The sequence below is a fragment of the Malania oleifera genome, chromosome 5, assembly GCF_029873635.1.
Source record: "Malania oleifera isolate guangnan ecotype guangnan chromosome 5, ASM2987363v1, whole genome shotgun sequence".
NCBI lineage: Eukaryota > Viridiplantae > Streptophyta > Magnoliopsida > Santalales > Ximeniaceae > Malania > Malania oleifera.
In genome coordinates, this window is record NC_080421.1 from 72,812,142 (window position 1) to 72,826,393 (window position 14,252).

The window sequence follows — 14,252 nt, forward strand, 5'->3', positions numbered from 1 at the left end:
TAAAGCACGCGTAAGCAACCTCTTGGTCACTTATTTCATTCTCCGAACTACTTGTACTATCCCAAGTAGTGGCTTTCATGGCCTTCTTCTTTTTCTTCTTAGATTCTTTCTTTAGTAGTGGACATTCCGGTTTGATATGTCCAGCTTTGTTGCAATTGTAACACGTAGGAGTTTTATTCTTTGATTTCTTACTAACTTCTTCTTCTTCTTCATCTGATTCAGATTTTTGAATTCTTCTCTTGAATTTGTTTTTCCTTCTTAGTATCCTTGCTAGCTTTTTAGATATAAAGGCTACTTCATCTTCATCCATCTCTTCACTACTAGAGTTTTCTTGTGAAGTTTTAAAGGCTATTTTTTCTTAGGCTTTGGTTTTCCCACTCTTTTCATTCATTACCATTTCGTATGTGAGGAGAGAACCTATAAGTTCATTTAAGGATGTATTTTTCAGATTTCTACCTTTCGTGATAGCAGTAGCTTTTGGTTCCCATATGGAGGGAAGGCCTCGTAGAATTTTTCTTATCATCTCATAAGTAGTGTAAGTTTTTCCTAAGGCATTTATGGAATTTATTATATGAATGAACCTAGTAAACATATTTGTAATTAATTCATCTGGGTTCATTTTAAAGGCTTTATACTCGCTTGTGAGCATATCAACCCTATTATCCCTAACATTCGTTGTTCCTTCATAAGTAACTTCTAGCTTATCCCATATTTCCTTAGCTGATTTACAAGTCATTACTCGATTAAATTCATTAGCATCTAAAGCACAATATAACGCATTCATAGCACTAGCATATCATTTTTTTATTTGTAGTATCTTATAGTCTAGGTCGGTCATATCATTTTTCTCTTTGGGAACTTGTTTTCCATCAATTATCTTAGTGGGAATTTGGTCACCTTCCATGACAACTTCTCATGCTTTCCAATTCATAGTTTGAAGATATATTTGCATTCTCTTTTTCCAAAAAGTGTAGTTCAAACCACAAAAGATTGGTGGCCTAAGTGAAGATTGTCCCTCTCCAAAGGGAGCTACGCCTAAGTTAGCCATTTAGATATTTTTATAGCTACTATTTAAGATTTGTTATAACCCCGCGCTGATACCAATTGAAATTAGGAATAGCTTCCCAAGGGGGGGTGAATTGGATTCTAAAAATTTCTTTTGATTCCTTTTAAAATATCTTAAACTTCTTTTATTTATTTTAACCAATTCTTGACTTGTTTTTTAATTCATTAATCAATCAAGAACTTGGTTCTTTTATCCAATCAATTAAACACAATCTTCAAACCAAACAATAAATTTATTTGCCAAGTACAAGTTAAACAACAAACAACCAAACCAAAATATAAAGTATTCAGTAATTTGGTAATATAAGATCTTGAGATAGTTTGTTTGTTTATATAAACCCTGTGATTATGAATTATAATTTATGCTTACTGAAGTAAAGCCCTGTATAAATAAATCCAATCACTCTTTCCAAATATATAAAATTCAAATAAACTCTTGGTAAATTTGTCTTTGGGGTGTTAACCAAGTAACGTACTCTCGTATGGTTTTCGCAAGATATGGTGCAACCAACGTACTCCCTTTCGGTTTCCGCAACCTAAATCAAAATTAGATTTTAAGTTTACTTGATTTCCAAATATGCGTAGTATGTATAATTTAGATATTTAAATCATCCACGCAGTTGTATATGAACTGAAAATAAAGAATAGGGAAAGAGAGAGTGAGACGGAGATTTTTACGAGATTCGGCTTATACCCAACTTACGTCCTCGCTTTTGGCAAACCACCAAAGGATTCACTAAACCTGTTTCGTTGACGGGTGGAACAAAACCGATTACAACATTCCTTGGTTAAGGCTAGAGCCTGCCTTCTCCAAACGATATTCTCTCGTTCGGTCACTCCTTACATAGGCTAGAGTCCGTCTCTCTAAGCAATATCTCCTTACTTAGCCAACGATCCAAACACCTTGGAATGTCAATGAATTACAAGAAACACAAGATAAAATCTGCGTACAAGTATACTCTCTCAAAGAGCAAGTTAGTACAATTTCAACACTATATACTTCAATAGGAAATAGAATGAAGTTCAAGTGTAGAATTCACCAATATCCTTCTTAGAAGAGGATTTGCAGTAGGAATTCAAAGGAAGAAGGATCAGCACTTCATAATTCTCAGTAAAAGAATTTTTCAATGAGTGAGCAAGAGAACTTAGGAAGAACAAGAGTACTTTTAGCTCCTCAAAACAGAATTTTCAATTCTTTTGTTTTTTTTATTTTGTTTTGCAAAACCATGTATTTATAGGCTTTCAAACTTGCAAAAGTTTCCTTAAAGAATTTCCCTATTTATTAGAATATTTAAGGTTAAAACGGTTATAATTTAAAACATTAGAATTTTAAAATTTTGCTCGTTGAACAGTGTTTAAATGTTTGACAGCAGTGATCCCGTTTCAGTATTGTGACCATAACTTTTTATGTATAACTCAAAATTAGATGTTCTTGGTGTCAAAAGAAAGCTAAGAGAAAATCCTACAACTTTCATGTTTACCACACTTTAAAATAATGAGTGTTTGATAGAGAAAAATTCACCTCAATGCGGCTGTATAAAAAATGACCGCATTTGGGAAAAACTCTTTTTAGTGTTCTTTATTCCAAAACTAATTCTAACATTTTTAAAATAATTTTTGACCTTATAAAAATATTATTCTGGTATTTTAAAAAGTATTTAAGTCTAAGAAGTTAACCTAAGTGTTTCAAAATATTTCAAATGATATTTTAAACATTAAAGCACTTACATGAGACTTCTAAAATATTAACATTATAAGTTCTTGAGTCTTCATGCTTTGTCCTTGGATTGAATCCATTTTTTCTTCAAGCTTCCATATTCTTTAAGCTTTCTTACTTTGCCTTTTTTTGGATCTTTTGACTTTAATATGCCTTGACTTTCAACAACTTATTCATGTCCTCATGCTCTTCAACAAGTAATTCATGTTTTGGCTCATTTAAGTTTCATTTGATCCTTGTGAGCACTTTGACCTTTCTTCCATCATATTTGATCATTGTGGGCACTTTGACCTTACTTTCACATATATGAACCCTGAAATATCATTATTCACACAAATACATTAAATTTCACTTGTTTATTAGCATCAAAATAAGATAACAAGATTTTAAACCTTATAAGGCCAACAGGGGCATCGTTCTATTTGTTTGCCAACTTCTCAACTGCCCCGATCCTTTAAATCTCGCTATTTGATCGAACGAGACTTGTTTAATTCTTATTGGATCAAAGTGGCAAAATTATGTAAGAGTTATTCTGAAAAATATTTTTTCAAATAAAGTTTTATTTAATATATTATTTTAAAATAAAGATAGAAGGGAAAAAAACTCCTTGCTTTTGTGCATTATCGCCTGACAAGGAATTCTCGCAGGCAAAAGCATGGACCCTGGCCTGTACTGCAATTATTTGAAAAGAAACAGTAAAACTCTCTTCCAATAAATGGATGCATTACCCCATAATTTCATCATCATCGCTCTCTCTCTCTCTCTCAAGTAAAGCCATGAATGCGCCAGCCGCCATGGCGCAGGGGCCAAGCAAGGACGACGCCGAACAGAGACTCGCCAGAGAAAGCGAGCTATACAACGCTCTGATGATGGGAGAAGAGGACAAGGTGGTAATTGAGATGTGCAAGCGCATCCCGGAGGGCCCATTCCACAGCCTCACCGTCCACCACGACACCGTCCTCCACGTCGCCACCTACTCCAAGCGCAGCGACCTCGTCATCCGTCTGCTCCAGAAGTTCGCCGACGGCGCCGATCCCGCCTTGCTGACCCTCCAGAATGACGTCGGAAACACCGTGCTTCACGAAGTGGCCACCACCAGGGCTGCCGCCGCCGCCGAGATTATGCTGGCAAAGGCTCCCAAGTTGCTGAGGGTGGCCAACCTACTAGGGGAAACCGCGCTCTTCCGGGCCGTCCGGTATGGAAAGAACGAGATGTTTGAGTTTTTAGCGGCGAGGGTGGCTGAAGCCGCCGCCGAAAAGAATGGGGAATTTGATCTCAGACGCCACCTTCAGAGGGCCGACAGGACCACCATCCTTCACATGGCTATTCTTGCTGAACACTTCGGTGAGTGCGTTCTATACTCGCGCCGTAGTTATATTTCATTTTTCTATTTTTTTAAAAATTAGAGAAGATTAAGGAGAAAATATTAAGGCTTGTATTCCCTGTGGAATTTTTTTTATTTTTTTATTTTTTATTTAATTTTTCTGATAATTATAAAAATTTTGGCTTATTTTTTAAAATTTTCAAGATTCAAATTAAAAATTTATAAAATAAAGAATTCATTTAATGTGTCAAATAATTTTTCATTTCTAATTTCTAGATTACAAAATAATCAACTTACTTTCTAATTTTTCAAATTTTAGATGAAGTAGTATTGGGAGTAATAAATTTTGGGATTTGGATTTTGATTTTTATAGATTTAGAAAAAAATTTGTATATAATTTATACAAACTATAGTCGAACAACTAAATTTTATGGTTGTATATCAAAGTTAGGAGTTAGAAATTTAGAAGAATAATAAATAGATGTTTTTCTAACTTATATATTTGAAAAATTAGAAAACAAAGTGCATTTATTTTATATAAATGTTATAAAAATGAAAAATTAACTAAATAAGTTCACTTTATATACTTTTTTAGAAAAATAAAATAGAAATAAAAAATATTTTTCAAAACTAAACAGATCCTTAGGTACTCCAAGTGTACACACAAGGCCAATACAATTTTACTGTGTTAGAAAATAATTATAATTGTCTGAAATTATACTAGTCTTAGTGTGTACACCTAATGAATCTAATATTTTCTCAACTCCATTTAGTTGTGGAAAATATCTTTATTTTTTATTTTTATTTTTATTTTTATTTTTGTGTTGAAAAAAGAAATTTAAAATTTTTTTTAGGGTTTTAAGATTCATATTAAAAGGGTAGAAAGTAAGAAATTTGTTTAAATGTGTAAAATAAATTTTCATTTATTTAAAGTAATTGTAAAAAATAATAATTTATTTTTTAATTTTTTCAAAATTATACAAGGTAGCATTTGGTATCATGAATTTTACGGGCACAAATTTGGATTCATGTGAAAAAAAAAAAAAAAAACTTAATACATAATATACACAAATTAGAGTCTTATATTTGAATTCATGCTCCCCATACACAGAGTTAGAAATTTAAAAAATAATAGTAAATAAATATTTTATAAATTTTTTATACAAATTTGAAAAACTAAAAAATAAGGTGGCTTTTTTGTGATTTAAACAAAAGTTAGAAATGAAAAATAAAACTATTTGCACAGGCAAATAGCAGCAAAAGTTTTTATTATAATTTATTTATTTCATACAAATGTTGTAAAGATGAAAAATTAACTTTTTGATAATTTTTTTGGAAAATTAAAATACAAAATAAATTTTTTATTTTTTAATTTTAAAATTTTTAAATAGTTACAAAAAGTGCCTTTTTAGTTTCTTCCAAATTTACGAGAAAGTTAAAAATATATATCTTTTCATATTTTCTAAATGAAATTAGAAAATAGAAGAATATAATTTTTTGTCTATGTAAATGTGTTAACAATGAAAAATTAACTAAATTTTTTGTATTTTTTTGAAAATTAAAATAGAAAATATTTTTTTCTTTCTAATTTTTAATTTATCAAATAGTTACAAATTTTGCCCTTATAGTTTCTTCCAAAATTAAGAGAAAATTATATACATCTTACAACTTTTCTAAAATTTCAATATAAATTTCATGAAATTAGAAAATAAAAGAATATCATTCGCATAATTATTTACAAATTTTAAAATAAAAAATATTTTCCACTATAAAACATACTCTTAGGTTGTTACGCAAAAAAGATAAAATATAATGTAATTTTATTACCATTCCAAAACCTCCTCATGCCTTCTAGACCAAAATTCATACTATTATTGTGCCTATGATTAGGCTTTGTCATCACTAATTTTGATTGAAAATAAATATTACTTTTAATAGTTATGTATAGTCTAAGAAATTTTAGATTATACACAAAAAAAATTTGAGATAAAAACTTTAATTTTATCTTTTCCTACTATTTTTTAACTTTTCTAATTTTTTTTGGTCATTTTTTATCATTATAGGTGATCCAAAATGGTTAGGAGCAATTTAGTAATGTATCGCAATTTAGTAATGTGTCGAGTTTCACGCGTGAAAGTTAAGGCAAAAATCATATTTCAGTGTTTTCCTATAGATCATCTATGTTTATGCTCTCTTTTGGTTACAAGTGGTCCAATGAAGTTCCAAACTTTGTGCACAAAACTTGAGAAAAAAATTTTCTTTTTATGTGTTTTCTCTTTTTTATTTTTATTTTTTTTCTATTATCTGATATTTCTAAATTTTACTGAAAAAATTAGATTTTTTTTTCTAGGACAACCCAAATTTTACTTCTTTTTGGTATGTTAAAATATTTTCAAAAAGATTAATTAAAAATTAATTAAAAAATTTGGCGAGTGACTCGGTTAAAATGACGTAATTTGGTCAATGCATGGGTAAAATTCAAACAGGCACCACTTAACAAAAGGACATTGTTTTAATTCTTATTGTTTTTCTAAACAAAAAATAAATAAGAAAGGGAATCCGAAATGACATCCTTTTTATTTATTTATTTATTAGTAAAGGGTAAATTATATTGATCAAAGGAATAACAGATAAATCCGAAACATATACTAAGAAAGGAGGCCAAAGCTCCCAATCAAGAACAAGCAGCATCAACTTAGGATGAACCTAGAAACAAGTACAATCAAAACCTGGGCATTCCCAGGGCACAAAGCTTACAGACAAGTAGCAACAAAACTACGAAGAGCCTAGAAACAAGTACAATCAAATATGGGCATACCCAGAAAATAAAGGGAAGGCAAGAACAAAAGAGCTCAAGGAGGCCTAGACCCCATGTTCCTTTTCTTCCTTTTCACAAGCGGAAACCCCTTGTCCTGCACCATTACATTCCCGTTGGAATTTCCACTGACCGAAGGCACAAGAGGGCCTTTTCCTATATCATTGATCTTTTCAGCTTCATCCATTGCAGCAAGGGAAAAAATACCTTTTTCCCTAAATAATTCAGATTCTCTCCCCCTTTGCAAGGAAGAAGAAGCATTAATCTTTACTGCTTCAAAGGACACCGAAGTGTTAACCTTCTCAGCAATAATCTTGTCATTGGACCTGCAAGAGTCCAAGCAGACATCCAAAGGCTCTTTAATTATGTTAGGAGCTTTCTTCTTTTTGTCCTTTTCTCTATTCAAGTTCTTTCTTGTTTTTACCATTCACTTCTGCATGACCAAGCATATTACAAAACTTACAGAATTTTGGCACATTCTCATAAGAAACCTCTTGATTAAAGATCAGTCCATTAGGCATACGAACTCTCACACTATACTTTAGTTCTTTGGCAACATCAATCTCAACCAACGCCCTTGCAAAGGAGATACTTTCCTGTTGGTGGTCAGTTTATCAGCATGTACAGGCCAGCCTAACATAGAACAAATCTTACCAAGAGCATTCAGAGTCCAAAGCTCTTCAATTGAATCCAAACAGGCAAAATGCTCAGTTCCTCATTATTAAATTGAAATATGTCTGGCAATCTTTTGAGAAACAGAGGCCTTCCATATGCAAGAAATGGACCACCTTGCAGCACCTGAAACATGTCCTCCTCATTGTAGAACTTGAAAATGATCCAACCACTCTTATGGTGGAAAATGTCAACTTTAGCATGCCAAGATGAGACAATATCATTAAGGGCAGACTTTCCTGGAAATTTGCCAGCAAAGTACCCCGCTAAGCAAAATTTCGACTTCTCTTCAGGGTCAACCATATCTTTTTCTTCAATAAGAACTTCATCACCACCAGAATCAAATGAGGGAAGAGCACCACAGTTTTCTTAATGTCTATTTTTAGCAAACATTTCAGCCCAAGACCTTTTCTTAATCCCATTCATGAAGCCTTCCTCCTTCCCTCTTGCTGTGGCATTTTGACAAACACCTGGAGCATTTGTACCCTCAGTGCCCTTGGCCTTCTTAGAATCCACAATAGAAGTGCCCTTTACAGCATTAAGGCAAGAACCTACCCCGTTAGAATTGTTTCCTTCAGCTAATCCCAAAGAGGAAATTTGTCGAGCACTTGGAGTGCACACTGCGTTCACAGCTTCAACAACCGGTCTATGCTGCCCTTCATTCCCTTTCACAACAATTAGGTCCTTTGAATTGTTAATGAGAGGGCGAGTAGCAGAAGCCCAACCTGGGTTCGGGACAAAATCACCCTTAGGGGCAGATGTTAGAGCAACAGGAACACCACCAGCATCATCCTTCCTTAAACCTGGCAGAGTAGAGGCGTTTTCCAGCCCTACTGTGACATTTCTTCGAACACCTGGTGCGCGAGCGCCAGCAGTGCAAGCTTCTGTCCCTTTCGAAGCATCAACAGCTCCATCTTCTGGCAGACCACCAACAGATCCAATCCCAGCATCACAATCCGAGTCGCACCCACCATCAGAAATGACATCCTTTCGTGCATCCTTTTGCGCGCTGTCTGCGCACAACCCGCCGCAAACAGCCATAGTTTCTGAGTTCTGACCTATTGTTCCCTCGGCCATCATCTGACTCCTCCGCCACCACCCCAAACCCGCCGGAAACAGCCATGGGCGCGCACTGTGGATAATGCATGGGAGGGAACAGTGAAACACGACCACATATGCATGTATGGTGATGGCTATGCATGTAGGTTCGTTTCACTAGTTCATGAGGCTATGGAGTGGTATGTATATTCTTGAGTGGATAAGTCAGCATGTGAACATGTGGCAGCATTGATGGATGCATGAATGACTCTGTATGCGATCATGTGCATGTTGCTTGAACATGAATCCATGAACTAGAAGCAATGTATTCATGTGGGTGTGTGTGTCTACATGAACACATGAATTAGGGTCATGTGCTTCAAAAGTCAATAGATCCACTTTCTAATCCTATTTAAACCAATTTAAGTAGGTATTGCTTTCATGAATACATTTTTCTAATGAAATTAATAAAAATAAAAATCATTTGAAAATGTGTTTTTTTTGAATGTTCGAGTTACATTTTTTTTTTTTTTATCAAAATTTGATAAAATACAAATCACATATGGAGATGTATTAATTAACTACTTCCGCAATTAATTTTGTATCAAACTTGCATTCCTTTATCTTAACATCTTATTTGTATGAGACATGTTATTTATAATAATCTATAATGATCACGAGTTGATGTAGCAAGCAAATAGGTCAATATAGGAATTGTGTGTCCTGTCTTACTTGCTTGTCAAGTCGATCAACCCATACGACAAATATTGTTTTTTTTTTTTTTTAAATACTTCTATTGATGGTAGTACTTTTATGAAAAATGTGAAACAGACTTGGCCTATTTGATAGCAAGCAAATATGAGTATCTAATTGAGGAAGAGGATGGAGATCGTATGACAAGCCTTCAACTCTTAGCATGTAATGCTAAAGCATTCAAAAGTTCCATGAAGCAAGGTTTCCTAAAGCAACTCATCTACACTAGTATGTATATTAAGCCACTTTTCTTTTTTTAATATTTTTTTGCTCAAAAACCTCCTGTTCATTAGTGAAAACCAATTTTATTTTTTTTTATATAATGTTTTGTATAATTACAAAAAAATTAATTGTTTATTACCCTCACTCTTCATGCTTCTCACCAACATCACATTTACCAAACTAACTCAGATGCAAATGCTTCCACCCCAACCTTGTTTTCTTTTGTTTTTTCTTATATTTTCATTTAAGTCCGACCCTAAAGCTCAAACTTCTAATTGTCAAACTCAAAAATAGAAATTTGTGCAAACTTGTTTTCTTTCATATATATTCACAATCATATCATTGTCTACTTTCATATCGCCATTTCTTTTATACATAAACTACAAATGTTAAAAATACAAAAATGGAGTGTTTTCAGGAGTCTCAACTGATGATCCAACTCAACGAAACAACAAGGGGCCAAGTACGCAAGTTAACAAGTGGAAATCCGGTATGTTGCATGATACATTTCAATTCACCATACTTTGTACAATTCTACGTAAAAATTATGGTATTGATAAATGCGTAGTTTGTGTCCAACAAATGATTCATGCCCCAAGAAATAGTGTGTCAACATGCATGTGACACATACTCTTTTAGGCAGTATTTAAGAGTTTAAAATTGGAGGTGCCTGATTAAAGAGGTGTGTGTGGTCGAGGTGTGCTAATTACTAACTTTTATTTTGTGTGCATGTAGTAAAATCATGTTGCAAATTGCCCATGCTTGAAGTCATTAGAAAGGAAAAACAAAGGCATGATTCAGCATTGAGACTAGCCAAGCTTCTAATAGCAAAAGACAAGTCATGGGAAAAAACATCCCCTCTAATAGATTGGTCCAAGCCCAGGACACACAAATTTGGGAAAGTTCCAACAGGAGGCCCCATCAAAGTAGCTGAAACAATGTCCAGTGTAAATGCATCACCGACCAAAGGAGAAGGGTTCTCAAACCCAATGCATCATTCCCCTACTCAATTGCAGTACAAAGAAGAAGAAGAAGAAGAAGAAGAAGAAGAAGGCTCAGGCCAAAGTAGTATTGTGCGAAATGGTAACTCTGCATTGATTTTGGCAACAAGGTCAGGTTGTGTAGAGATTGTGGAAGAAATCCTAACAAAGTACCCTCAAGCTGTGGAACATATTAACGCCAAGGGAAGGAATGTGTTGCATGTAGCCATTAGACACCGACAAGTGAAGGTTTTAGACCTTTTGGAGAGGATGGAAACACGGATGAGGAGGCTCATAAGGAAGATTGACAACCAAGGGAACTCTATTCTGCATATGGTTGGTATGAAAATGAAAGAACATATGGAGGAGAATACCCAGAGCCCTGCACTCCAATTGCAACAAGAGTTGCACCTATTTGAGGTGAGGCGTGCATTTCTAATAACTAAGTACTCATTACTGCTGAAACCAAATCATAAAGAGAAGTCATTTCAAAGACAGGAAAAATAGACATAATTAACTTGAACATTAACATAAAGCTTTGGGAGCTTAGGATTTAAAACTTGAATTCAGATTTTCATGGATTTTAGCAAAATACAATAAAAATTTCAATTGAACATCATACAAATCAACAAAAATTCAATTTTAAGCTTCAAATCTATGCTTCCTACCATGATCTAAGTTTTGAACTCTATTGAGATTCATAAATGAATAAACTTTGGCCGAAGTTAGAAAATGACACCACCTATAGTTACATTTTAACATAATGATAGTTGTCTTCTATTTGTACCATTGACTATTTGTATTAAAAAGGGGGGGAAATGAGTCAATGTATTCTTATTCTTTGTAACTGGTAGTAAAATTGCAAATAACAAATACATGATGCATCTTTCTATGTTTATGCTTCTTATTCTTACATGCATATTTTTTAATATGGCATCTTTGCACTAAAGAACTCGTTTCTCATTGAAACCCAATGAACAATTGTATCGAAATATTTTTTTTACAATTCCTATGGTTCTCCACATGCTAGCCTATAGAAGTCAGATTTGTTATTAAAATCTAAAATATCAAACATTTTAGCTACTTATATGTGAAGGGAATTTATCCTCTTTTCTAGGTGATTTCTAACTGCATTTATTTTGTGCAGCGTGTGAAGCAAATCTCAACAGTGCATTTCATCAAACACTACAACTCCAACGAGCAAACTGCAGAAGAGCTATTCATTGCCAACAAAAAGGACCTTCATAAGGAAGCTAGAGAATGGTTGAAGAGAACCTCAGAAAACTGCATTATTGTGGCAGTTCTCATGGCCACTGTGGCCTTTGCTGCTGCCTATACCATTCCTGGTGGCCCAAACCAAAGCACCGGCCTCCCCATTCTCCTTTACCAGCCATTCTTTGTGGTCTTCACCCTCACTGACGTCTTGTCCCTCATGTTCTCCCTGACCTCAGTTATCACCTTTCTCTCCATCCTCACCTCGCCAATTCGACTCCAAGATTTCAAGCAATCCCTCCCCCAGAAGCTAATGTTGGGATTCACGTTTCTACTCCTCTCAGTGTCCATGATGATGGTGGCATTTGCAGCTACTGTCATCCTCATGATCCGTAACAAAGAAAGATGGACTAAAATTGCATTGTATTCAATGGCATTCCTTCCTGTGACCATCTTTGTGCTGTCCTATCTTCCACTCTACTTGTCCTTGATGAAAACTTTCATGTACATGGTCAGGAAGATTGGGGACGCTTGTCCTCGATTCGATCACATACCTATTCCAAATTTTATCTTCAACTTGTTCAAATGCCGAAAACCCCAATTTCCCACAATCTCCTCCAAGCATCAACATTCTCAAACCAATTCCACACAGCTTTCATCACCTAAAATGAATCCCGTTTGAGTTAAAACTAAAAATGGAATACCATGTAATACCATTCTAGCATCGTACTCTTCCCAACACACCATTTTCTCTAGCATCAAAGTCGCATACTCTTAATAACTTGTAAATGTAGGTGGGACTTGTTCTGTTATAGTTAAATAAAGACATCAACCCCTTATTTTGCAAAAATATTATGGCTACTACTGATTAGTGAGCACTTGTAAATTCCAAAGTCACCCTCCGTGACAAACTAAAATTTGCAAAAAAAAAAAATTGTGGAGTGAAAGAAGCTTCCCTAATCATAATTCCCCTTTAACTAAATTTTGCTATTATTGTTTTACTTTTCATTTTTAAAGTAGAGCCTAGCCTTTTGTCCCAAAAAGTTATTCTCCTTCGTATAAGAGTGAGTTTAAGGTCTAGTTCTAGGGGTCAAAAAAATTACAAATAATCAAACAAGAAGGTAAGATAATTTTTATGAAGGATGACCAATAGACCTAGTTATTATTATACATAAGTCTTTACATATGAAAAATCATTAACCCTAAAGGCCTTAGCAATTGAAAAGAGCATACTAAATACTTTCTAATGAGTAATGGCAAATAAATTGTAGCTTAATACTCCAGAGTTTGAGATCAAATCTTGGTCAAATTATGGCTTGTACTCTTAGATGTGAGTGTTACTTAATATAAGTACTATCGCAATGCCCGGATAAGGGTCTGAAATGGCGAGAAATAATAATATTAAAATTCAATGGAGTCGCCACTAACATATTATTTTCTTAGGTGGGGTTAGTTCACATGATTAGCACTTGTTGATTGGTCTCAAGACTAATCCTACGTCAAGAAACCTATAGTCTCAGTTTGTATTTACTAGAATTGGGATTAGAAGTTCAATTATGCAAGAGAAAGGTACTAGCACCCCCTACACAGTCGTTTTACAAATGATATCTAATTAATTATGAATTATCCCTAAATTTAATATAATAATCTTTAATTAACTTATTTAAAATAAATAAAATAAATAAATAAAAATCTAAAGGGAAAATGAAAAATAAAGTGCGATTTAAGAATGTCTGATAAGACCTTCAACGGAGGGGATCTTGTTAGATAAACCTCCCCTCCCCCCTCAGAATTAATATAAGTGAGGTCTAAAATACCTTTTTACCATTTGTTTAATCAATAAGACACACAAACATAAAAATAGAATATATATATATATATACATATATATATATATATATATACATATAATAATAATAATAATAATAATAATAATAATAATAATAATAATAATAATAAAATCATCAAATTTGAGCAAAAAAAAGTCGTAGAATTTTTCTAAAAGTTTTCCAATATTTTTCTAAAAATTTTTGGAATTTTTAAAAACTTTTCTTCATTTTTTTTGTATTTTTTTTCTGAGTAAAAATAACTCAAATATTTTATGTATTTTTTTTCTTATTTTTTAAAATACCTTTTATGATTTTTTCCAATTTTCTTGATTATTTACTTTTTAAAAAAAATTAAAAATCAATTTTTCAAAAAAAAAAAAAAATTAAACTAAACCGGCGATGCAGTTAACATCAATTTAAATCCAAACAAGTCCTGTAAAGCTTGAATAAAAAACTTCCCAAGCTGATACCAAAAAAATATCTCATAAAACCAAACTTGAAGAATGTTTTTTCCTCCAAAACCAATCCCAATTTCAACAAGTTCTTCTTTGCTAACTATTGGAAGCAAGAATTTTAAATCTTGAATTTAAATTTTTGTGAATTTAAAAAAAAATGCAATACATTT

General features: G+C 33.2%; 1 protein-coding gene across 1 annotated transcript; it reads left to right on the top strand.

Annotated features, from left to right (window-relative positions):
* Window positions 1-3,524: 3,524 nt before the first annotated feature.
* Window positions 3,525-12,648, top strand: LOC131155720 (uncharacterized). The gene is made up of 5 exons (XM_058109076.1): window positions 3,525-4,126; window positions 9,463-9,612; window positions 10,025-10,096; window positions 10,342-11,006; window positions 11,734-12,648. Exons 1-5 carry the CDS (start codon window positions 3,559-3,561, stop codon window positions 12,478-12,480), a joined length of 2,202 nt encoding a protein of 733 aa, XP_057965059.1. The 5' UTR covers window positions 3,525-3,558; the 3' UTR covers window positions 12,481-12,648.
* Window positions 12,649-14,252: the final 1,604 nt, after the last annotated feature.